Source organism: Anopheles moucheti, chromosome 3 (genome assembly GCF_943734755.1).
Source record: "Anopheles moucheti chromosome 3, idAnoMoucSN_F20_07, whole genome shotgun sequence".
Lineage (NCBI taxonomy): Eukaryota > Metazoa > Arthropoda > Insecta > Diptera > Culicidae > Anopheles > Anopheles moucheti.
Window position 1 is genome coordinate 42044218 of NC_069141.1, and position 27675 is coordinate 42071892.

The 27675-nt window shown below is 42.7% G+C and overlaps 1 protein-coding gene across 1 annotated transcript in view; it reads right to left on the minus strand.

Moving 5' to 3' along the window:
* The window catches only part of LOC128301826 (platelet binding protein GspB-like), a 32791-nt gene extending 5591 nt beyond the window's left edge, over positions 1-27200 (minus strand). Inside the window, exons 1-9 of the mRNA XM_053038460.1 lie at positions 24333-27200; positions 17303-17451; positions 16007-16173; positions 14857-14975; positions 13845-13998; positions 9883-9979; positions 9640-9767; positions 8253-8395; positions 7736-7858 (exon numbers count right to left, since the gene is read on the minus strand). Of these exons, the coding sequence (XP_052894420.1) occupies positions 7736-7858; positions 8253-8395; positions 9640-9767; positions 9883-9979; positions 13845-13998; positions 14857-14975; positions 16007-16173; positions 17303-17451; positions 24333-27200 (3948 nt within the window). The remainder of the gene's footprint in view (positions 1-7735; positions 7859-8252; positions 8396-9639; positions 9768-9882; positions 9980-13844; positions 13999-14856; positions 14976-16006; positions 16174-17302; positions 17452-24332) is intronic.
* Between the last annotated feature and the right edge of the window lie 475 nt (positions 27201-27675).

A 27675-nucleotide genomic window follows, 5' to 3' on the forward strand; every position in this document is an offset into this window, starting at 1 on the left:
TGATATTGATACCAAATGTATCATGTTTGTCTAAACTTCCCAATTTCCTCGGTTTTTCCTATGGAATAAATACAAAAGTTGCTTCATCGCGATACCCAGAATACATGCGGTAATATACACAGTTTTGTTGTTCGGCGTACAATTTGAAACTCAATCCTGGGAATTCCCGAGGTATTCCAACGGAAACAAATAGGATAAAAATCCTAGTGACGTAAATATGTAACGTTTTTAAAGACACTCCTGAGAAAATCAGCAAAATCGAAAATTCTTGGTGCTCAACATTGAATTCAAATGCATAAACGGATGCAAAATTATAGCAAACCGCAATGGTATAGAAATAGTATTAAAAACAGGTTATTCGCGCTCAGAACTTCAAACGTTCAAGTCTATATTATAGCCCACGATTTTCGCGTACACTTGGATAATGGAACATTGAATTGTAGCAATATATACTATGGTGCTAGAATACCACCTGATAGATGTGTTTCTAACTCGTTATCAGGATGTATCTCGCAGGTTTAGAATTGTTTTTATTATGGGGCCCCCTTCGATAAAGTTGAGATGTACAAAAGCTCCAAAGAAGTTATGTTCGAGATTAATTAAAATAAAAACACTCTCTCACATATCGTGTAAGTAGCGTAATCATACAAAACTATGTAAGAGTACTGAAGAACAATCAATATTGTTTAAAAGTACACATAAAACTATGTTTTCCAAATTACTAATCATACGGCAAAACGATGACAAAAGCTGCCAAATTTGCGACGAATGGTTGCCACTATTTTGCCTACAACACAAAACGAAATTACTTCACAAATCATATCATACGTTCAATACAAAAAAATTAGGTGAATATTTTCTGGTGAAAGTTTTTGGTTTGAATCAATCTAATCTCCGAGAGTTGTAAATTCATTTTTCATCTGAATATTAATTTGAAATTGTCATTAGATACTCTTGAAACCTCAAACCGTAACAGAATGCAATAAAACATGATTGGGTTGTTTCAAATATGCTGACTTAAGGTAAACAAAAATAAATTGAAACTGGTATCGTGTACGTATATCTATTTCGGATCGCTTGAAACGTTTCCATTATTTTGGTAACCTTAGGGCATTCGCAGGAAGTTCTGATCGGAAAACATTCTAGGATATTCAATTCTAGGATGAACACAATACTTTGTACGTATGTATGATAAAATATTATTGTTTATATTTTAATAAATAAAAGTTGATGTTCCAATTGCAATGATTCTATTCCATTGTTCAATTTAAAGTTATTTTAAACCCTGTCACGATCTTCAGCAAATCCAGTCACGATTTTTTTGTGCCTCGTTCCATGGACTTTAAGCTCACAAAAACCAACATAATGAAATGTTGACACACTTTGTTGTTACAGCAAAGTTGCAAAAAAAAAAAAAATACATATCGTCATCGTGTTGTAGGCGCGCAATAAAAACGAAAGCCTTTAAAACCCATGTCCTAAAAATGAGAACAAAACCTTCCCGGATTTGATTTGTGTGCACAGCATGGTAAGGCCAACTTTAAGCTCCCACTGTGTTACCGGCAGCAGCAGCAACCGGGGCAAAAACGCACACAAACCGATTGAAAAATCATCAAACTTGAACGGTGCGGAACCGTAATGGTGGATGCCTGGTGAGAAAGGCTTAAAAGAAAGAATGGGCGAGATATTAATTGGTTCGACACCGATGGCAAACAATGTGTCAAACCAACTGAAAAAGCTGATTTACATTCATGAGGGCTTTAACGGTGATATACTGGAGAAAGCAGCAATCGGTTCATGTTTTTACACGCGGTTGCACTTTTTTGGTTTATCGTGTACTTGTTTCTTTTTTTTGGTATCTGCATGTTGAATGATCGGGTTTCACTTTGATCCACACCAGCGAATGTAACGCAGTATTAATATGTGTTTTCTCTGCCCGTTGGACGGGGTTCGGGAATTTGAAAATGAAATGTAGCACGAAATCGATGTAACTGCAATAGAGCAGAAATACAAAGTATTCTATTTCCATAGGTTAGCGCACCTGGCAATGCCATTTGTCGAAGATTACATTCACTGCACGAAATGCGATCGGCGCAATAAATCATTGGTTGATGTAGATGGATTCATCAAAATGTTGATGTGTATCACGTACCATCATGGCGATGAAAAACGTATGTGCCGCATTGTAATGAATAGTTCAAAGAAACCAATCAAACAAATCGAATGGACCATTTATGTAAGCGTGTGCTGTGCCATTTCTAACTCATTCTATACGGCTTTATGTTGTGCAAAATATGCAAACGCAAAGAAGCTATTGATCGAACCGGAAACATCATGAAACCCTGCTCCAACAATTAGTGGCGATCTTTTCGCATAAACGGTTAAGCGTGCAGCGGTGGGCTATTTTATGCACACAACGCACCATTTGTTTTGATTAACATCCCGGTCGGTTGAAAGGAAAATCAAATTAGTAGCATAATCTTATAATTTGCTTCAATAAAGTACAACACATTGATCCTTTCGAAACTCACTCATCCATACAATGAAAATAGCACAGAAAAACCCGCCACAACCCGCAAAGCGAACAGAATGGAAGCATGCGCGAAAGAGAGAAAACGATCAACCCCTGTCAGACGCAATCTAAATTCCTTCCAAGATGTTTTCATTCCTACGTCGTTATACGGTGGTGATGGTGAGAAAAAGAAAAAGTGATTGCCCAGATGGAGAAAAATTTCTTTCCATTTGTTTTCTGTTTATGTTATTCATTTTCCTCTCCCAACTTGCTTGCTGTGCGGTGTGTCAGAAGGAAAAAAAAGCACCAGAAAAAGGAGTAGCTTACAAACAAGTAGGTAAAAGTAGGAAAGCAGCGAAAAAAAAACGTATTGAACATCTCGTAATTTATATTCTTTTTTATTTGTTAGTTTCAGGTTCCCTTTCGTAGCACGCCGCAAGCGACAAGCGGTTGAGGGGGCAAAGAAACGGAATTTCACCATCCGGAAGGCCACAACAGCACATCGCATCGACAAGTTTATCGAATCGAAGAAAATACGACGTCAAGTCACAGTACCTGACAGGCGTCGCACCCCAACAAAAAAAAAAGGCGGATGATACGGATGACGATGTCGAAATGGATGACGATGATGACGCTGGTGAGCAAAGTGACAGTTCGGGAAGGGTTTTTGGCATCGGCAATCGACAGTGGAATGTTATGCGGCACGGACCGCCGGAGAGATACAAGCGTCCAGAAACGCTGAAAGAACGGCTAGACTAAAGCTTTTGCGATGCATACAAATATGAAAGTTATATCTGATTTATTCGATGCCGAAGTAGGTTGGCATCGGCAAACTGTGAGTTGTTTATCGTACGAGCAGTAGGGCTCGGAAATGTCGGACATGCTCGAATGCTGAGGGATGCGAACGGAGAGGACACAGCATGGGACACTACCATTTTCGCAAGCGCAAAATCAATACAGATTAAATCTCCCCCGGGAGTGCTGAAGCGAAGAAAAATATCGCATTCACATCAGCGGGGTTGGTCAAAGTGGTAAACAGTGCTATGTTGCTTGCCGCTTCTGTATGCAGGAATTTGTATTGCACCGATCCCCAGGCGTACGAGGAACGTAGCAACCAAATCCCTTGACAAGGGTGTATTACATTTTTATTTTACTCCCGGCTTTCGCCATGGCAGTATCACAGTAGACACTCCAGTGGCCATCGAACCGATTTGATGGAGATGAAACAAGATTCCACAGTTTCGACATGCAAATGATGTCGCATAAAAATCGCTCATATAGCCGAACACGAGCTACATCTCACCTGGAGATCAAGAGCATTAGAAGCTGAGCTGGAATGTTGAAGAGGTTCTCGGTGATGCTGAAATAGACTCACGCGTAGGTAAACTGTTTCCTGCAGATTTATCCGATATGTGTGTTTTATTGGAACGGTCGTGAGTAACAGTCTTGCTTTTATGTAATATATTTTTTTACAAAGAAACTCGTTCAACTCGCAATTTCAAGAATAAGAGACATATTCCTCGCGTCGCTATGAATTGAATTGTGCTGTATTTTCTTTTTCTTGTGTTAATTCTATAAAACCTTAACTTAGTGTTAGGTTCACACCTCGATCCATATTCCACTATATTGCAGTATTAAGAAAAGATGGTAAAATAGCTTAATGATTGGATTGGTTTAAGAACCTAGGCCTCCTAGGTTTAAATGGCAGCCTAGGAATTCGAGTTTTGACACAAAGATGGCTAAGGAAGTCATTAAAGTGGACCTATCATGTTCTTCAATTGATAGTTTTTCAAATCCCGGTATAATAAAGCAAAGTATATGACATAGACGCACAACTGATACAGAACACACCTTCTTACGGATAAATAAATACAATGAAAATATATTTTATCTACGACCGATAAAATCTCAGGTGAATCTGCGCTTGTCCCGCACATAAAATATATCTCGAGTAAAGCCGTTTTTCCATCCTTCTGTGAAGCCCATATGAAAAATATATTTTTATGTAGTACGCGCTAAGAATTTCAACTCGCATACCGCAGCTACACAGGGAAAAGACGCGACTGTAGGGAAAGAGGCGACCATGTAGGAACGTTCATTAAATATTTAAACTACTGCTTTGCCCGTTTCATTTTCAATCATGGCTTGCGTCTTGTAGAGTATGAAGAAAGATCCTTTCTCATGTTACTAAATGTCATTCAATGCCCACATGCGTCTGATCGTGTATTCACAGATTATTTAATCAACGCATTGTGACGGATATGCGCCACAAAGCTCGGTTGCTAAAGTTTCCAATTTCCTTGCATGTTTTGCTAGTGCGGTGTGTGGCGAGGCGGGAGTGCGTGCAAGATGAGCACGGTGGCACAATTCAGTGGCTGTATTAACTTTAAAATTAACACCATCATAAATTATTTGTCGTTCATCGTTTTACGACAAAAACACATTCCTTTCATTCGAACGATTGAAATTCTAGCCGTGTCGCTTGATCCGGTCCTAGCGTCTCGAAAGGGCACAATTTTGAAGTGGGTTTCTCCATGGAAAAGGTTGATTTTCCGCCTGTTTCTCTGGGGTTATCAAAAAGCAATAGAGAAGCACAGAGAAGGCACATAGAGATGCTGTTTTTTTTTGTTTTGCTTCTTTCTATCGAAATGATCCTGAAAGCAAGAAAAACATTCACAACCTCAAAGTCCAACCTTTCACAAACAAGGCGGTTCAAGAAAGCACAGGATGTAGGGAGGAAAAAGTTGCGTATTCTAAAAGAGGAGATGAATTGAAACACACGACAAACGGGAAAGCTTCTGGTCGTTCGGAAGAAAGGTTTTAGCAGGCCCCCTGGCTGGGAAGTGTTCCGGTACGGGAGAAGGTGTTGGCGAAACGGGAAACGGAGCGGAACATGCTTCCACAGAAGAATAACAGGCCTTGGAAAATCTTTTTTTTCTGCGTGGCGGTGGTTTACGGCACAAAGAGAACAATATATCTCACGGATAGGCGAAATATTTTCTCCCATTTAGGACGAAAAGTTGAGTCGCCGGGGCCTACTACCCGGGTGGCCGGCTGGCAGAGCTAAATGGATGCTGAAAATGGATGGCTGGTAAGTTTCGTTGCCGCGACCGGCTCGGGACGTGAAGGTGACGGATGAGAAAGTCCAAACAATCGAACCAAACCGACAGGACAGAACCAACCAACGACAACAACACAAAGCGCGTTCTATCACAAAAACAGTGCCCGGAGGTGGTCAGCATCAGAAGCGAGCGCAGGCGGTCGAACGAGGCAGTGCGAGCAGGAAGAAAAAGCCAGTCAAATAACGAAAATAAGTGATTCCCATTTCCAGGTCCCTGGGTAAGCTGATTTATGTTTTAATCCTTTTTTCCGTTTCTACGCCCCAACAACCGTGTGCTGTGTTTGCTAGAAGCTTCGGGGAAATGAAAATGCCATCGATGGGTTCAGAGCAGCAATAGTGGAGGACACAGAAAAAAAAGGTGAAAAAGAATAACCGAGAGAAAAAAGGGACCCGATGAAAATGGCCACAGCGGTTGACTGCCGCACGGATAAGTCATCCGCACTCATTCAATGATTTGATTTGTAGCACGGTCGGTTGACGGCTTGGGTACGCCTGGCCGGTTTACGGATTGAACCTTTGATTCTCGTCCATTCCATTCGAACCGAGGGAGTCCGGACGAGCGTTGCACTACGTTGTGCTTTACTTCGCTGGCCGTTTCCGACTGAATCAATAGATGCTTTGCGGTTACACCTGCAAACCAGAACCAGGTCGATGGAAAGAGATTCTAGGCACAGATGCAGCCCATTTTGCCTACCATCTGGTTTGCCATACAACATGTACTAACAAACAAACTAAACAAAAACTTGCCCCAACTACGCGCGCATGCTGATGCACGGATACGCTCGACGCAGCGGATTAAATTAACAACAAAGTCATTTAAGTTTAAATGGAGGCGCCCAGTCGTTCACCCTTTAAAGCTCGGCTGTCCGCGGAACTACGCGCCGTTGAAGTCATGAATTTTAATTAGTTTTCAGCTGATTTCGTATGAAGATATAGGATCATAATTATGCCACCCACCACTCCTACCGAGAAACTGCGGAACCCATCATCCGTCCCCTTCCACCCTCCCGCAATCCAGGGAAAGCTTTCGAACTGAAGAATGTTGCATCAAGAGATGGAGTGATGCAATCGGCACCGAACCATGAACAGCGGATGTAAAAGTTTGCGGGAAAAGACAAAAAAAAGCAGAATGGCGCCACCAGTACGCTGTAAACGAGGGCGACTGCAAGCGGTGCACTGTTCCGATCCCGTAATAGCGGATAACACGCCACATAAATCAAACTAAATGACAAGATAATAGAGTGTAGAAGGAAATTTGATGAAAGAGACGAACATAGATGAAACCGGAACATACGAGCATAGCTGGTCCACTATTTGGCTAATGTATAGTTGAGTAGAGATTTCGGGAAAACTTCCCAAACTAGCTGGAAAGTTTGCTCCATGCTGCGACGTTCTCCGGAAACCTTGCTTTGCAACAGGATATCCCAAGATGTTGCACTAACAAATGAAATATTTTGCAGCTCGGAAAAGTTGTTGCATCACATGCGTAACTTTAGGGGTTTAAATTTTAGTAATTTACATCGAAATCAACTCTCATTGTAAAAGTTCACAGTAAAGGTAATGGTGGATATTAATAGAAGATATGCACATGCATTTCCAAAACATCAAACCCAGTGAAATTATTGTACATTTTTGTAGAACTTGGCTTGTTATAGATGGTAATAGAAGTCAAATAATAATTCTGTGAAAAAAACAGTATCTTTTTAAAAATTTTCTTTGAAGATGTAAAGTCAACATGGCCGAAAGGAAAAAAAGGTATATTTTGAAAGTTTAATGTCTCACCGTCTGTTAGCCGAAGACAATAACGAACTTCGACTCTTCCATTGTAATATTGGAAGTAGCTTTACTTACATAAAACTGAAATTACTTAATTTTAATTTTTCCTGAATTTAAATAACCCAGAGGTACAGGTTAGAATGAACAATTTTCCTGTCTTCTACATATCAACGAAACATGTGTGTTTCCGATTCTCCGGAGTTCTATAGATCATTCTACTGAATATTTGAAATTCTTTGATTCCTAACAAATTATCCAATGTGAAATGCTGCAAATTGCGGATTGTTCGCTGAACCGTAATACTGGGTAGCAATATTCATACATACCGTTCGTGGAACCTGATTGCAATCCGGACCGTTGCGTCCGCCGGGACATTCGCAGGTGAAATCATCGCCATGGTCGATGCACCGATGGCCATCCGGGCAGGGATCGTTGGCACAAAAATCAACCTGAAAATAAAGAGAACATCATTAGTGTTGTAAATCGAACGTGAACGGCCTTACAAAGCAGCGGAAAGATATTTCTGCCGAGCCTCTTGTAAGCATTCGTTGCATTGCGCATTGCCCTTGGCGCAGCGACGAACAATTAAAATCTTCTGCACAATTAATTCTGGACGTCATCGGTTGGTTGGTATAATTTAAAATAAGTTCCACAGTGCAGAGCATTGTATTTCCACTATTTCTCCGCACCGGCAAACGTGCAACACATGGCAACCCAGAACGGTGCACATGGTAAATGATTGCTGCTCATTTTCATTCCTGGTAGATCGGGGCAGCTTAACGTTCCGTTCCGGTCTGGTGTGGATAGACGGTTAGATTTCTGCAGAATGCGAGTCAAGCTTACCTTGATATGACATCGTTTGCCCGTGTAGCCTCGGGTGCATTTGCACGAGAATCCGCCGATATTGTCGATGCATTGGCCGCCATTGATGCATGGATTGGACTCACATTCGTTGTACTCAAAGTTGCACAGCTCTCCGGAGAAGCCTGCCAAGGCGGAAGAAATCGAGCGTCAGAAAGGAAGGTTAACAGTACACACGGTGCAAGCTAAAGATTGGAAGGGCTCATAACGTTAATGTGCGATGGCAATGAATAATTGGTACAGCTCCGGGGCTCAAGCGTAGCTGGATTTCTTTGATTGGGTATAAGTACTCAAGTGTGCTTGGATCGCTCGGTTTCCATTAATATAAGGCTGTTGATAATACTCGAGGTTCATTCCGAACGATGTAGACATTTACAAAAACATGAATGCTGGCATTATTATTAGAAAATTTCCTTTTCACAATTAATTAACGACCATCCGGTTATCTAACACATTGTCTCTAAGTTCATGGATTCGTACTAAGCATTTTCTTACATACATTACGTGTAATCGTTGTGGAATGTCAATGCAGTTGAATTTCTACAATTTGCAATGTACATTTGCTTCAATTACCATTCGTTTATGATTGAAGCATGTATATTTTTGAATTTATTTTACGTATGTAGATCGATTCTCTTATCACGAGATAGAAATTAAATTTCACATACCTATTCGTGTGCATCGTGTGCAAAGATTTACTTCCACGACACCATAAGATCAGACGCAAAATGATGTACGTACCGTGCTGTACCGTACCAGATTTCTCGGAGATTGCAGCGCACGGTGCTTATATTGCGAAACGGCGCAGAACCATAATTTCACGTCAATAACATCAATTTATTTTCCATCACAAGTAAATTGAATTATTTTCCCCACAGACTTCCATTTCTGTGGGTAGTCGCAGACAACTATCGGGTGCCGACGTATTCGTGAGTATGCACGGTGGCACTATCACCGCCCTTGCGGCACTTCACTCCGGCACGAGTGTTGAGAACGTTGACTTTCCATTTTCTCGGTCCCTTGTGGGCATTGCCTATGGCGAGTTGGGGAAAAAAACTATGTTTTGATAATGCCGTGGAACGACGCTGTAAGCTTGTGCATCTTTTTTAGCCATTATTTTATCCAGCGAATGTCGGAGTGGTCGGAGCGTTGGGCCTTCTATTTTCGGTAGCCAATATATCATACACTCCACAAAAAATGGATGATGGTGTGCTGCGTATACTTCAGATACGGCAGCTTGTAAAACCATTCCGCGAAACAATGAAATGATGTTCGGAACGGGTCGGATGAGTGACAAACACCCACAAACTTGCCCCTAACAAGCACATTGTTTGAGAGTGTTACGTTACACGCGGATAAACTTACATACCTGGTTGACAGAAGCAGCGGAATCCATCCTCCTGATCGACACAGATACCATGCACACAGGGTGATGATTCGCATTCGTTCAAGTTGTGCTGGCACAGTGGCCCTGTATAGCCGGAAGTACAATCACACCTAAAGACGGAACACGAGCGAACGAGCAGCTGATTAGTGGGGTGCACGTTCCTGGTATGACGTTATGCTAATTGGGTTGAAGGCCCCCGTTGATGTATTTGCATGGCATACTAACCTGAAATGTGTCGAATTCCCAACACAGGTACCACCGTTCAGGCATTGCGATGGATTGCATGGATCCGACTCGAATTGACAATTTTTGCCAGTGTAGCCTGTAGGAGAAACAGCAGCAATGTTTTGAAAAAGAGGCCATCGCAACACGAATTTAAAAACCACAGCCAAAAAAGGTTGGACTTTGAGAAAAAAAAACGTCGGAAAAAGTGATAAAGGAAAACATAGGGATGCAGCAAGAGGTAGAGAGAGACAGGACATAAACCTATTCCATTTGTATGGTATGACCTATTGACTTCTGGAGTCACCTTAACAGGCTGCGAATGTAAATACACACATCAAAATTGGACCGTACGAATACATCCATCAACCGGTGCACCGGTGAGGAATGTGTCTGCAGTCGCATGACAAACGAGAAGGACCGTGGCAAACGGAATATAGTATCATTCGTCGTAAAATATTCAAATGGGATCCACATAAAACCGAAACAATTCCAACAGCCACAAACGCCGAAAAACAGTCAAAGCAGCCCGAGGAGAAAAAAGAGGTCCCGGGTTCAATATTTTATCGATACGCGCGCTGTTCAGGTCAGGTTGACGCTTTCGATTCGGTGATGTATCGTCGTCAGAATTCGGGAAAGGGCAATAGCAACAAACAAAAAATGGACGAAAGCAATTCTACCCATTTCACCTCTGCTCCTATACTACACCAATAGAAAATGAAGGAAAGTGGAAAAATCCGCCGGGCGCTCGAAGCAAAGCAAACGCAAATGCAAATAAAACGCGCAGCGATATAAATTTTTATGCGATCCTGATTTTCGTCTCGTTTCTCGTGGCACAAAACGGAAATAAAAAAAAACGACGGAAACACAAACAAAACAACAAGCATAACAAGAAACTCATTGGCAGCAGCAGCAACAGCAGCTGGGCTAGCGCCACCATAGTCTACGGCCGCGATCAGGATTTGTTTGCAATTGCGAAACACCCCGAACACCGGCACATAAAGAGCGGGATTAGGCATTAAGCTTGTTTTACTTTTATTTATGCACACATTTGCTATTTTTTGTTTGTTTGTTTGTTTCCTGCGCTGTTGCATTGTTCAGCGAGGCCACCGGGCGTGCCGGTGCGACCTAAGGGTGGGACGCTTACGAAATCGTTTGCGAAAAATAGTGTTCGGCTTTTGATGTACGAACCGGTGCCGGTGCGATAATGCTGCACGCTAACCCGATGCAAATTGAGATTGTTATTGTGCGGTGATTGTGGCAATAAATGTTTCGCGCAAGTGTGGTCATGCATCGGTCAGGATCGTTTGGCCGAAAAAGCCACCGGGAGCACCGATCGATTTGGGGATGTTTTATTTGAACAATGGAGGCTACCATTTTAGACGCCAACAGTCATACCAGCTTTCGCGGCTAGGTTGTACGTGACTTTATGGGCTGAATATGGGTGCAATTGTTCGAGTGGCCACGATGAGGATATTTTGCATGCAACAATAGTTGTTGCGAAAAGTGTGTATTATTGTTCATCGGTATTGTTTGTCTTGCTTTCGGTGCGAGAAGTAGGTAAAATATAGGATTATGATTTCTATTTTCTTAAGATAATAGGTTTTATATTTAAAAAAATGAAATAACCCGTACCACACCGAAATAATGTTCTTTTAAAGTTCATATAGGTTGTAGATCGATGTGATCAAATGAAAAAGATATTAAAATATATATTTTTAATTAGGAACGCTCACAAGCCTAATAACATTGCGAGTTTATGGTACACACTGGTGTACTAACAAAAAAACTTGGAAGCCAGTAAAACTTCATCAAAATAGATATGAAGATATTTGCAATTTTTTTAGAAGCGTAAAAGCAATATTATTGTTTGTATTTCCATAATTTCGGGTAAAATGACACCCGTTTACTGCTAAAAAAGCGATGTAAGAATGAGACATTTTCACTATTTTTATAAAAAATCGAAGAGAAATCGATTGCAAAATAAAAGCGTACGAAAAGTACTAGTCGAGTATGAAGGATATGTGGTAAAAACGTAATCAAGCATGCTCGATATATGGTAAAAGATAAGGAGGAATTGTCTTGCGATTATTGTAACACACATGCGGCTGGCAATAGGACAAAGAGCCGCCATCCGCAAATAACACAATAATATTAGGACTGCCAGGCCAATTGATTCACAGGTTTCCAACAAATTTTGGATATCCGAGAAATTCGATTTGCCACACGTTGTTTTGAGAAAAACGCGTTTCAAAGTGAATATGGATGTGAGTGAATGTATTGGCACATAGCACATGGCATTAGCTCCTTTGAAAAAAAAAACTTTGTTGTTTGTCGATATATTCGGTATCTGAAAATTTTACCAGCTATTCGAGAAATACGGAAATGTTACTAAATTTTGCTTCTGGTTTTGCTTTCAACACCTTAGAAATGTTTGGTAGATCGCGAATTTGTTCTATCGTTAGTCTTGATATTAACTCCATAAGCTCATTCGGGAACTACATTCGAGGGTCTATCATGCACTTCGTTAGAAGCCCTTCGCAGTTATTGTATTTTGAATCTGAAATCCTAAAGTATTGATCAACTTTCCAAGTTCATTAATGGTTGGTTTAGTAGTGGTAGTGATCAGATTTTCATTTACGAAACACTAATATCTTCCCACTTCGAGTTTTGTTTTGTTTTTTGTTCTTGGGCTAACAGGGATAAATACAACGATTGGGGATGATTGTGAGGTGTAGTAAGTATAACAGCGGATGTCAGGATGTCAGTAAAACAGCGGTTAATATAACCAACTTTAAAAATCCTTCATATTCACACTGCTAAATGGCCAACAACCCGAGTACCTGTGTGAAAGCATTGTTCGAGGTATTGATATATAATACTAGCGAACACGCGGTGCATGTGTTGGGGGTTACCTAGGTTACCTAACTAAATGCGAGGAATTCATTATTTTTCAAAGATATACAGGACATCAACAGCATGTCTAAATAGGAAAATAATGCTCGAACAATAGGGGAATACACGGATTACACGCAAATGCATTCAATATGTATGCTCGGATGGCAATAATAATGCGTTTTCAGAACTATGACTGAGTCAGTTTTTGTTGCTTTCCATGGTATTAGCATTTGAGCAGTACTAGAAAGTAGTGAACCATATAACTTCTTTTGGACTCTTGCTATACGCAAGGGAAAGCTTAGAGCCTGTGATACCTCGAAAAACGTAACACCGTTCCTTTTCACAAGAATTCCGTCCTTAATTCTTCATACCTTTATACAAGGTGGGACTTATCATCATCATTTAACATCAAGCCAAAGTTTGGTTAATTATTACACTTTGTTATGCTCATTATTCAAAATTTTGCTTGTTGAAAGGTCTAATTTTGTATTATTTAGAATTGATTGTTATGTGAAAAATTAAAATAAATACATTCTCGTTATGAGGGTATTGACTGCATCGGGATTGTACATTTACCGATTCGAGCCACCTTCCACCTTGCTATCCGTAAAATTATGTTTTGTTGTTTTTAATTTAGTACGACATCATCTCTATGTATGTCTACAACTATTCCTTTATTATGAAATATGATACGATAATTAAATAGATACTTATGTCACAGAATAAATAAATCATATTTACGCTATGTGTTCGAGTGAATAGTAATAGTACTAGAAAGTATCCCCGCTGCAAGAACGACATGTCACATATCACTAATTGAGAAGCTTTAATTGTCATTAACTCTTCTATTTCTGTCAGCTTCTGCAATGCTGCTCGTTAAACGAATATACCGTGCATCTTAAAAGTATGGTATTTCTCAGAATAGTTATAGGCGCTTTTAGAAATGTGCATCTATTTGACTCTATTGTAGCATCTCCTATTGGTTGGATTGTGGCTTGATCGTTTGTCCAAAAGGTAGCAAAAACCCAAAAGCACAATTGTCATACGACTAAACATTCACCACTTACCGTACGGGCAGAGACACTGATAAGCGTTGCCTTCGTGTCCTTGTGACAAATCGACGCAAATTCCGTTGTTCGTGCAGGGCGATGGGCTGCAGGCATCAATCTCCTCACAATGTGTGCCGGCGAATCCACTGCAGCATTGGCATTCGTATCCCTCCTTCAGGCGTAATAGCAGCAAACAATCGGGGCGGACGGAAAAGACAAACACACACACACACGCACACACATACACAGAGAGAAAAGTCAAAGTGTGAGAAATCAATAGAAAATGCAACAATGGGACGTATTTCCCATTTTTCCCGCGTCTCTCCCCCCCCCCCCCCCCCCCCCTCCATTCCCAACATTTGAACGGGAAGTATCTGCAAAAACGACGATGCGGCTACGGCTGAAACCGTGCAACGTGCTGACGCCCCCGATCTGCATTATTATCCTCCGCCACAGCTATTCCATCAACGGCCACAGCAGCACCAGCATCAGCAATGGCATTATCATCATCATTACCATGACAAATGCGGTAACATCTCGCTGGCACTAGACTTGGGGATGCGCCCAGCACTCCGAAGGACGATTTGGTGGACGCGCACAGTGGCTCAGCGACAGCGTCGGGCATAAAATGTGCTTAATGCCTTACCATCCTCCGTACCATCGGGTACGACAATTCTCCATTAATGAGGTCACTATTTCATTTCGGCCCATCCGGAACGACGTACACAGCAGTGGTGCGCATTCGGGCGTCATCGGTTTCCGGTCATGGTCAACGGGCATAATAAACGCTGATGAGCTGCTGGATTGATTCGGGCCCGCGCTAATGCCACATTTATGTGTGTGTATGGTATTTTATATTTTTGTTGTGCGTGTAAATTTGCCATCGGATGCTGGTCAGCATGTGAATCAGTTGAGCCTGTTATTTTTAGCTGCCTATTTCGCGAAACAATCATTGCAAACTCAGGAGAAAGCCCCAACTCTGCTCGCTGCTTACCCGAGAATGACGAGTGACATCAGCACGTTAACTTACCATGGAGTTGTTCGAGTAGCATACACCCTTTCCGGAGCAGTCAGCATTTTCGCCACAATTGTCAGACTTGACGGTCACCTTCAGGCGGACGCACTGTTGGCCCCACTGCTCGGAGACGACTGCAAAAGGAAGAAAGGAACCAGCCATTGTAATGGTCACCGATTGGCGTAGTTTGACAATGCGTTGAACCGAAACCAAATCGACACAGTTGAATCGCACCCTACAACCGAACAAAGTGGCTTGTGAGCTCGCCTGAAATGTTAATGCCTGCTCATAGTGGCAGAGTTTATCGGTTGGAAACATTCGGTCTGGAAAGATTGTGCCGTCACCGATGAAACGAATTATCATTATGAATGAAACCAACCTTGGGATCGTAGCATTTAATTAAAGTTCCTAAATTAATGTAACTGATTTCCCAAATACGCGTAATGTTAGTTAGCTTTTAAAGTATTTACAATAAAAACAACAATTAAGAATGGTTCCTTCTGTTTTGATTTTTACCTAAATGAGCCGTTAAACTAGGTTGCAAAGTATCGGTCAGAAAGGGACGAAAAGTTTTATCTGCTACCGAGGGTCCTACGACACTGACCAGTATTTCCTTCACAACTACGTAATGGTGATACTATTATCAAATTAACGATATTCATTCGTGTCACGTAAGCTACCTTCGACCATTGCCGAAGCGCAAAATGTGTTCGAACAAGATAAAAACGGCATTGCTGAGCGCCCATGCTGCGGGCTAATCGGTTTTCCCCAGCAAACGCACACCGATGTTTCGCTGCTTATTTTCTGCTTCCGAAGCAAAATGGCTGTATCGGAGCATCGCCAAGTACCGGATACCGAAGAAGTGCGCCGGCAAGTTTTCGTTTCGGAAACGATCCCGGTAACCTTTCGAGACCTTTCCGCCGCTAACGGGAAACCCAAGAAAAACCGCCATCATTCTCGGCTCGGGCGGATATATGGAGCGGAAGTGAGTGAGCACGCAAAAAAAAGGGAACATAACGACTCGAAATCGTTGAAAGTGAGTCCGCGATTGGCCTGCAGTATCGTGCACCCGCAAAGGGTCCAACTAATGAGACGCACGGTCCCAAAATCGGTACCAGTTTCGTGCTGGCAGGCACGAAAGAAACATGAGATAGATCTTACTTACCAATTAGTAGATTAATTCCCTCCGTCAGATCCTTGTCGTAAAGGGTGACCAGCTTCTTGCCGTCGGCCACCAGCGGTGTGATGTCGAGCAGGACGCCTTCGGTAATGTCGCAGTTCTCGTGCCCGAGCCGGGTAACTTGATAAACGGCGGTGGTCGTGTGATGGGCGCTGATTTTAATTAAAAAGGTGGACAGACATAGTGGCGTGAGAAAAGAGTCGCGAGGCGCGGCACGAAAATGTGGTCGAAAGCCGGGAAGAGGGAAAAGAAAAATGATGATTTATTTCGTGTGCAACGCGCCGGAAAATGGTAAGATGCTGCCGCCTCTGTACCGAGTCCGGACGGACCGGATACATTACGGGCTTCCGGTGAGGGATGTGAAAATGAGCGTAACCACTTGCAATAAATGACGCTTAAAGCTGAAGGAGAAACGGGCGGTGCGAGTGGTGGAGTTCGGTTTAAAACTAGGGGTTGGCTATCGGATTACCGCGTGTGCACAATGCTCGGTACGATCAAAACGAGCAATGGACGACCCCTGCACCTCACGGTGAACTTACTACTGGGGCAAATTTATCACGTACGACCACAGTTGCAAAAGCTGACGAGATGGGAGCAATCGGGATGCGCGACTATTTATGCACTCTTTTTTCCTAACTAATCACGACACCCTCCATTTGATATGCGCCCGAAAAGGTAGGTGGTGTTCATTTGCCCGAAATTGCGATTGCTGGGCGTAATTTTGATGTGGTGCGTAGTTTTTGTGATGTTTCCAGCTAATTAACTCGGGAGGTGTAATGAAATCTGGTCGTGTTTACTACTGAAAGCACCTGAAGACGAGCTACGATTTGGATCGTTATATAAATAGCTTCAATTTCGGGCTGCTTTAGCTAGAGTTATGAATGTAATCAACGCAAATCCAAGATTCAGACGCGCGGGGCGAGTGGCCGATGGCGCCTAATGCCGTGCGCCCGAACGGATGACCCTGTAAGACCATAATATTTGGCAATAAGTCAACCGTCAAGGCGTGCTTTGGTTGAGTTATTGCCTACTTACGATAGCTATTTCCTCCCTTCAACGGGAAAGCAGAACTTCAAGCTACTAGCCCTTGGAATGAAAGGAAATAGCCGAACGCAACACACCAACAGGAAAAATGAGCGAATTCACAGATTCGTTTTGATAATTTTAAACAATAATTCTCCGCGTGGATGATGTCTGACGTTTATGACTAGCAGCACGAAATACGTTCGCTGTGTGGAAGCTACGGTGCTGAGGAAAGTGGATGATTCCGGGATAACTCACCCTTCCGTGGACTTGTTGTAATTCGAGGGTATCAAATGATGATCGTCTATTTCAACGATGAGCACATCGCCCGATTGAATATCGGCCGTTCCCTCCCAGGAAATGGTGGTCGGGGTGCAGCTAGAGCCCGCGGAACAATCTTCAGGTGTCTGGAAATAGACAAGCGTATAAAGCGGTTGAGTTTATAGAAATACGTAGAACTTGACTCACAGCAGAGAGACGTGTTTGCCTGTATGAAATTCAATCATTATATTACCCTTATCAACGTTATAACAGAATCGTAACATTAAAATCCGGATTTGTTTAATTTCATTCGCGTAGAAGATGCGTTTCAGGGAAGATCCATTTCAGCTTTGTTACGCATATTAAACGACGCCAACACAACAAGAAATCTGATAACTGATAAACAAGAATACTCACAACAAAGTTACCTGCCTCAGTTATCTGCACAAGCATAACTTTCCATCTGAGCGCAAATAGCCCACATTCCTTCGCCTTCTGCCATTTCCCGAACCGTTCGGATGTCCATTCGGTTTGGCAGAATATCCCGAACCGTTGGAATGCTGCCGAGAAGAATGTTGACGGATTTGTTCCACGGAGAAGAATCAAACGATAAGTTGCAGGAATGGCTTAGCTGTCAGTTTTCTTTTTCATCTATTTATCAATGGTACATCCTGCACGGTGGTCTCACAAATGCTTACGGTTTGGATTTGCTTCCAAGAAGGAAGGCACCACATTGCAAGCTATAAAGCCATCATCCACAGGACAGTGCGTAAGCTGGACATTTACCACGCTCGTACGTTCGTTTGGAGATAAAGTTTACCACTGCGCGTGCCAAAACTGACATACCCTTCCGCATCATGAGCATCGCAGACGTCAAAAACATTGCGCTCACGTACGCGTTACAGGCAGTTCTTACCAAATCTATCAAGTTTGTGACAGCTTAATGGATATCGCAGTCCATTTCGGCGACCGACGAGTGATCGCACGAACAATACGTATCTTGTGGGTTTCGCGCGTGGGCTAGATGGTTTCTGTTTTCCCTTTTTCATCAGCATCAGCGCAACTCGACTTTTTTTTATTCAAAAGGAACGGCCGTACTGGAACTCGGCTTATGGGTACTTAAAAAATCAACCGTACGTGTAACGTGCACAACACAAAAATTCGGCCAGATAGTCCAATCCTCTAAGGCGTGTAAGTTAACTGTGGCAGAGCTTTAATCGCACTTATTAGCGTATCATGTATGACATGCATGATAAATACCGATTGTGCTGCAACTGCAACACAGGGGACCGTCACCGTCGCGTAGCTCATGCATATGCCATATCATTAAAACCGTGTCGATTGGCGACCGGCGGTCGTAATTCTTCCGCGTGCAGGACACATTTGCTCGGCAATATGGGTGGATGAATTGTGGGATTTGGAAGCGATAAATTAACAGCGCAGATTTGCATACAAATTGAAATATTATCACTAGCACAAAATAGGGTTTGACCGTGCGGCCGATGGTGGCAAACTCAGCGAACCATATCGCGCAACATACAGGGACGATAATCGGGGTCGCGCGTCTTGTGGCGCGGGTGAAGCATAGATATGAAGGCGCGGATGAAGGTGGGCGAGAGTTTCATTATGCTGTGACTCCTTCAACCGAGAACCATACGGCAAACCTCGGAGATGTATTCCTGGACGGAAGTGTTGTGCGAAGATATGTAGTGCAAGCGACCATAAATTTGTTACCCTCCGCACATCGATGGCTGTCATTAAGTCAATGATGATGAATGGACTATCATTTAGCATTAGCCATGCTAGTGCAATGAGCCGCCGAGCATTGATACGCGGACAAGAAGGTGCAAGACGGCGGTGGTCGTTTGAAAATCTGCCAGAAATGCCAATCAAAGTCATTCGTGAGGCATAGATACTTCACAAATAGCAATCATCATCGAATAGAAGCTCTAATTACCATCATCAAGCCCTCTCCGTACGGGGCGAAACGATTCCAAGTTTACATTTATTGATGCTGCACTATGCGAAGCAATGCAATCAAAAGAAGCAGAACAAATTTACTCATTCTTTATATTGTACGCTGGCTTCGTGTGCGAGATTTTTTCCGAAGCTGCTTGAAAAGATCAAACATTGTTTGGCCAAACATTTAGCATAAAAATAAATTCACCACCGGAACTGAATAGGACGAATGAATTGGTCAACAACCGTTAAAAAGAATCGGAGGAATACAAGAAAACACAGCGCATGAAAAGGGAAACAACCAAGCGGGCTGAAACAAACTTACGTTCACTTTAATTTATTCGTACCGTATGAAAACTAGCTATCACAAAATAGAATTGAAAAACTTTCCACCCGTACCCGGGTACGGTGCGAAACTGATGCTCCATCTCGAAACGGTAACAGAGTACAAGAAAAAAAATGGATGTTTTATCTTCTGCTTCTGTTCCGCTCGCATTCAAACGCATCACAAAATGGTAACTTGAGTTGGGGAGAAAAAAGAGAGAATTTCCAGCGAAAATCGCTCGATAAATATGCTGTGCAGCATTGCAGCTGCAGCGATGCAAAAATCGCCAGAATCCTTTGAATGTTCTGGAACGATGACGCAGCAACGATGCTGCCGGGACCGTTAGTCGCACTTGTTAACGCTCCATTCGGCGCAGAAATAAGCTTTTGCTTGTTCGTTTGCAATGTTTTGAGTAATACTTGCTTTATGTCAAATCGTGAATAAAGTTGAAAACATTGCAAAACTGTATATCTATACCAATCAACACCAGCAAAATGGAAGCCATTGGTTTTGTTAGCTAATTTACGTCTTTTACGATGGTCTCCAAACGACAGCAGAGCGAAGCGAAGCAACAAATCATGCACCAGAGCCGGGATTTTCATTAGTTTTTTTTTTTAAACTAAATCTCATAATTCATGATATGATTTTGTATGCCTTTTTATCTTTACGATCCAATATTTCAACCATATCAAGGTACCATTACTTATCGTTACAAAAGCCCATTCGGGCAGCGGCTGTTGTTCGGTCATTTCTCTAATGAAATATGGATAAAGTCATCCCATAGCCCCTTCACAGCGGGCGACTAATAAAACGGGTTAGCAAACAAAGCAAAAAGAAAAAAAAATGTAGCAACATAAACACCAACTTTCCGACCGATGGGTACTTTCGTATTAATTAATTTATTAGGTGGAAATTTCGACGGTTTCTGCATTTTCTCCACGGGCTCGTTTGATGGAAAAGAATGAACGCGAGAAACAAAAAAAACGCCGTTGGCCGTACTTTTCAGCGGTTTCCCGATCGCGGTTGCTTGGTGTGCCTTAATTAAACCTTAGTTTGTTCGCACTTTGCCGTGGCTTTGCACGTAAGTCATAAGGCAACATGTTCAAGAAACAAGCAGTGGGGAAATTCATATCATCCCCATTACAATCACTGTGTTTGTGGACGGAGGCACGGGGGCACGAACATGTCTGCTAAAGTAAGAAAAATATTAAGTGCTACACAACAGCAAAGGAAACCACTCAGTCTTTTAAGCCGGGAATGATTCAAACACCAGTTTATTCATCAATATTTTCCCTTTAGAGCGTGTTGCATTAAAAGCAATGATGTGGTAGTTTTTAAAGTTGCGTTATACGGATCATGAGCGTCATGGTTGCAGGGGCGTGTCTTGTTTGTTCGTTTGTATATTCGTTACAAAAGACGAATGGAAATGAATTGCCTTTCATTTTTATACCAATTACAAACACAAAATATAGACGCAGTTTAAATGTATGATGATAAGGGTTTCGGGTTAACGCAGTACTTTTTAAAGTACAATCAACCATTGATAGAACATGGAGATATGGTCCTCGAAAAAACAAAGTCTCAAGTAATACAGTACCAGCAACATGTATGTTGGAAGTTAAGATTTAAATTTCAAAAGGACAACATCTTAAAAATTGCCTCAATCTGTACAGATCTTGTTGCAGTTGCTGAAGAAATGGTTTAAAACTCATCTAATATTGCGCATCGCATGTTCATCTTTTTAGAGGAACTAGAACCAAGTTGTTCCACGGATTGTTTAAATGGGTCTTAACATTAGCTGTTGATAGTATCCACGCACTGGGTTAAGTACTGTGGGTCCTTTGGGTAGTCTGGGTTTTGTGGGCTAATCAACAAACGAAACAGTTAGATGAATTTAAAGAATATTTCCGTGCAAATACCATCGCACGAAAACCTATCACAAAGAGTTAACTTAAATAGATTAACTAATTTAACGCCGAAATCCCTGAATAGGGATTATTGTGAAGCCAGTACTTCCCATTTATCAGATCAGATCAAATCCATCAGAAGAATAAGAATCATTATCACAGTGTGTTCGCGCAGAACATTTTTGTTTGCTAACTGGTAAGACAACTGTCAGGGGCGATATGAAATGTGTCGCGCGACGGAAACGACAGAGAACGCTGTTGTACGCTGTTGTAATGTATCACCCAGACAGGTCACAACATAGGAGCACATTCTACAATATTGCAATTCGCTGATCGGTTTTGTTAAACAATATTTTAACAGTTACAATTTACATTTACAATACATTTGTCAATATTTCAAAAACGACCGTTGTACAACAATGTTGAAAACATATTTCGAACGAAGTATTCGAAATACCTGACATGTGGTTTGTCACTTGCGTAAGTAAGTTATTAACCAAAAGTATTTATAGCTTTAGTACTCAAGTAATGTAATTTAAGTTCAACGACACAACAATAACATCGTAACTTTTGCAAAGCAACTTTTTCTCTCGTACTGTGTATGACATATTTCGCTTTGCTTGTATGGGTTGAATATTTTATCTCATCCCGTAAAGGTACCGCAGATGGAACACGGTGTTTTTCACGAGTATCCTCTTTCTAACCGCAGTGACCTTGTACGAGCCCATCCCGCGCACTGAGATTAACTGCATGATTGCAGTAGGGGCAACAAAAAAAGAGGTAATTACGAAACATTACCCCGGGCGGGCAAATGCACAACCGGCAAAGCTTCGACCGCATTTCGCATTCCTTTTCGCACTTTGCAACACCTGGAGCGTGGAAGAACGCATTTAAACTCGGTAAACCCTTTTGACATTAGCTTCTATTTTTCATCCACGCTCGGCAGCAATTTACTTGCCATCTTTCCTTCCTTGCCGGGGCCACGCCGGGAAGGAAAAAGGTTATTTCTCATCGGTTGAGTTAACAACAACAGGAAGGCAACACTGTGTCGTACGTTACATTTCCCATAGGCTCAAGCTGTCCGTCTACGATGTACGATGCGCATTGTGAAACAATTGCGATAAGCCGCTTTGTTACAATGCCAGCAAGTTATTTCAGTGTTGCTACCAGAAACATTAATACCAACTTTAACAAGAAAAAAACCATTGACATACATAGTCGTGAAATGATACTTTTTTTTCAATATAATTGAAATAAATAAGTATTTTTCTTAATGTTTGTCCTATATGAATAATGTTTCAATAAGTAAATTGTATAAACGTAAATTATTAAAGATTGAGACTTCACAAACCGTACCGCACTGTAATTCATACCTACTTGCCATCACACCAACTCGTTGTGAATGAGACTTTAAAAAATGGTTTCATGGTGCGATTGTTTTTACCTTGCCGCCCATAGTGCCGCTATGGAACATGTCGCTGGCGCTGCTGATGGCATGAAAAGACACATCGTAAATGGCGCATTCAAAATGGTGTATTCCGGCTGTTGTTGACAAGTGAACGGAAGATAAAGCAAATGGTGTATCGTACGTTTTATTATCCGCGTGTTGAGAGCTACATTATGCGGTAAGGGATAAGATTTTCCCTCCGAGTTCCTTTCAGGTCGTTTCATCGGCAGTTGTCGACAGTTGCTTCGCGTCACTTGTGTGCATTGTTTTCAGATTTAACATGTCATGGCTTTCGTGATATTGTGTTTATCAAATCGAAAAATCGCAAGTTACACGGCGTAGGTACTAATCAAATGTACGTTTCCAAATATTCACCATCGCAGAAATGGTTATGGTAGTATAAAATTATATACGAATATTTAAATCATTGCATTTTCAAATATTGCTTTATACACCTAGTGCATTTTAATGATTCAAAGAACTATTCAAAAACCTTTTACTTCAGCTCTCTGTGCCTTATGCTATTCAACCATTCCAAGAACTATTCAAAATCCCACCCACCCGAATTTGTTAAGCAAACCACAGGATAGTGTGGCACAAATACTCCACTATAAAAAAAAATACACCAAATAATCCATCGTATCGCTGATCGCATAAAAACTGCACTGCAAAGATAAAGCGCACGAACGATGGCAAAATGGAACTAAATCAACAAAGAAAAACACAACCACCATAAAGGAAGCGATAACAAAATTAATTCAATTAGTTCTCCTTTTTCCGGTGCCATGGCCATGGGGTACATGTTGTGAAAGGGTGCGCTTTTTATTCGACTCCGATTGGATTCCGGTTGGCTTATTGGGTGAATAAAATTCTTCCGACTGCAGATCGGGCTGAACGATGTTCTGGGAAATTCCCTGCCAAACCCCAAATGAATCAACTTGAAGAGCCATGCCATGAATTCGTTCTGGTTGAATTTGGCTTTAAAATTCTTCTGTATGTGTTCAAGCGTGCTCGTGATGAGTGCTTCTATTTATATTTTTTTTTTGCAATCACCGTGTGAGTTGATATAAAAATTAATCGACCTATTATTTTTTATACAACATCATCGCTAATTTACCTCTTTCTTTGAATGAGTTCTAGCAAATTGCAAATATGAAACTGAGTACATTGTATATGGCAATTGTTGTATATTAATTACACAATATAAACCAATGCCTACTGTACCGTGCAAGAGTTCCGTTCTATGCTGTTTAAAGTTCAATTGCCATTGAAGCAAGCGTGGACCCGCCAAGTGAATTACACCCAGCTGGACAACCAATCTGCGCGACAAAACTTTTCAGCAGTAATTAAAAGCATCCACTAACTTAAATTACCCATAAGCTTACTCACCATGGCCGGCAGCTGCAGTTCGTGCGTTTCGTTACCGCGCCAGACGCTCGAATCGGGTGCGATGCTTTGAATTTCACAATCGAGCGTATTAATTTTCTCGTGCAGACGGGACAGTGCTACAGATGGCTTCGACAGCAGGCGCTCATTGGTCGCTACGCTCGTCGATGCTTGCACGAGCTCATCGATTCTGCTGGATGCGGCAGACGTCACACCGACACGGTTGGCATCATTACTGCCTGCATCCGATGTCAAAACTGGAGCCGATGTCACCGTCGCAGTTGTCGCAGCTGATGCAACCGCTGCCACCGTTGTAGTTGTCGTGCTCGTCGTGGAAGTACGGTTCGGTTTGGCTAGCTTTGCCGTGGCAGCAATGATCGCCGATGCAGCAGAACCGAGCGACTTTATCTTTCTCTGTTGCAAATCCTCCGCTGCACTGGCGGTACTGGATTTGCTGACCCTCGCCCCAATTGGGACCGTTTCCTCGTTAAGCACGAAGTTAGTCTTTAAGGTATGCTGCTTGATATCACCCTTAGCTCCAGTTACATCTGCCCCGACGGTCGTAGCTGCTTGCGCTCTGGACGACTTCCTGGACGAGGCTGCCAAAATAGCTTGCGCTGGTTTGGACATTGTTTTTGCGGTAATAATATCCTTCTCCGATAGAATGGCCGCGGTTGCTTTGGACTTTGCAACCGTTTGCGTTCTGTTCGGTACCAGCGCTTGATGATGCAGTTCACTGTACAGTTCCTTGCTGTTGTAGAACTTTGTTGTGGAGAACTCGGGTTTATCCTTCTTGCTTCCGTCAGCAGAATCGGACACGCCACCCGGACCATTGTTGTCCGTGTTAAATTTGGTGGCGGCAAAGTCAATCTTCTTCAACGGAGCATTCTTGCCCAGCTGGGCTAGCTTCGTAGCGGTCGAGGGGTCATTCTTTTTGACACGTCGAGGTATGAACAGGTTGCCGTAACCGTTTTTGACGATATCGCTGCCACTGACAGGGACACCGATCTCTTCGTCGTTAGGCTGTTGTTCGGTACCGGCCACCGTTGACGATGGCACGAATGATGACGGAGGAGGAGACGTTTGGGCAGAGTCTTGCTGCGAGGAAGAAAACGTCACCGATGAGATGGCAATTGTGATTACTTCGTCGTCCTTTCGACCATCCATTGCATCGCGATACTCCTCCTCGTCGTCTCCGCCGGCGGTACCTTCGAATGCCCGGAAGCCCTTGAAGTTTTCTTCGATACGACTAATCACCTCGTCATTCTCTTCCAGCTTTTCCGTGATGTTGTCTATGGTCGGTTTGCTGCTGCGCTCGTCGCTTGCCGATGTTTCCGACGTGTCATCGATTAGTTCGATCTCTATCTTCGTGGTAGAGATGTCTCCACCATCCTGACCGGTCGCATTGTTTACTGGACCGATGCTGCTACTGCTGGCGCTTGTCACCGTGCCAACATTGGAGGGTCGTTCCATTCCATCGCCCAAAAGTTGCTCCTGGAACTGTCCAGCCTTCTCATCTCCCTCGGTCGTCGTCAGTACAGGCAACACGTCCGAGGGCTTCATGATGGTGGACTCGAACAGTCTCTCGCCATCCTCGTTTCGCAAAATAGATTTCTCCCGCAGTCGTTTTTCCACGTCGGCACTTGACTGCTGCTGCGCCTGCTCCGGTTTAAAGTCCTCCAGCTTGGAAGGGTAAAAATCGTCGATATTGATCTTGCTGGGGTAGACAGATTTGTGTAAAGGTAGATGGCGGTTCCCTGGCGAACCCATCGTATCCGTCATTAGCATATTTTCGTTATCGTTCTCGCGCAGCCCGTTGTCGAACTCGTCCGTCGTTATTTCGGCTATCTTAATTCGATAAAGGCCGTTTTTCAAGTTCCGTTCGACGTGTATCTCATTGGAGAAAGCATCTTCTGGTGCGTCCTCGGGAAACTCGAATGCCCCACCGGCAGCTCCATTGCTCATCACCTGCGTATTGATCGTAACGGTTGATTGACCGTTCGTTGTAGTGGATGTGGCGCTACCTTCCGCACTTTCCTGCTCGTGTATCTTCCTTGAGCTATCGGTAGTGCCAGCGCTGGTAGACAAAGCGACCGATGATACAGTAGTGTCTACCAGATCAGCGCCATCCTCATTAGAAGCCACGTTTTTGCTAGTAACATTTTCCTGGGTCTGTGTTGCATTGGACAGGTCTGTTTGATCGTCACTTGCACGCTCCGTACCGGTGGCCACCTCTACCGTGAATAATCGAATGCCGAAGCTAATCACCGGCGTCTCGCTCTCTGGCTCGAGGTCAGATGCTTTCTTATCGTCACTATCGCTCTCCGGAGTGCCATCAGCAACCGTACTTGTGCTGCTCTCCACCGGCTGCGGTGCATCCGTGAGAACTTCTGTTGTTGCTATTGTTTCCGGCGACAGGGTTCCTGCGGCGCTAACCGAAACCGAACCCTCGCCTGTGGGTGTTTGACCACTAGAGACAATTGTGCTCGACGCCATTAGTGGCGCTTCCGATGGTGTTGGTGACGGAAATGATGCTGACGCCACCTTCGAGGGCGTCGAAGACGATGCCATAGATTGCGCCGGTTCGTCCACAGGCACGTTTACTGATGCCGGTGACGATAACAGAGAAGCTGACGATGATGAAGATGATGATGACACTTCCGTTTGACTGTCTTCGACAGAAGGCTGCGTGAACGTAGACACGGTCTCGACTAGCGACTGTTCTGTCGGCTCTTCGGAAGAGAGGCCGGAAGAAGCGGTAGTCAACAATACTTCAGCATCCTTCCCTGTCGCAGGTTGGTCAGGGGTTGGACCCGCTGTGACACCAAGTGCCAGGAGTGTCAGGCAAAGGGCAATTGCACGTTGATTCATCTTGCAGGGCTTCAGATCCGGTGTGACTGCGAAAGTGCTCCGTACCGGTCTATGTTTGATGCTTCTAAGCGGTAATGTTTGTTGGGGTTGATTTTTACCCTTCAGGTGACACTTCAGAGTACTGGTTGAGGATGCACTGAACCATACGGGGGTTTGATAAGTTTCAAAACCCTCAAGTAAGCCTGAAAAGATAAACGAAGAAAACAGTTAATGTTTTGTCGTTAAATAATATATTACAATATGTCACACAAGTTAATCGATTGCAAATCTGTTCGACTGTCTAAATAGTGTCATCTTTTGTTGTTATAAAAAATGAAAATATTAATATTCATTACTCATTTTATCACAAAATAACCAAAAAATTAATATACTGATTGCTACAGTATTTCACAAACCTCCATACAGTATGGTAAAGATTTTTATTAGTTCTCTTAAAATAATAATTTATTTTATTTTGATGATATGAATTTACTAA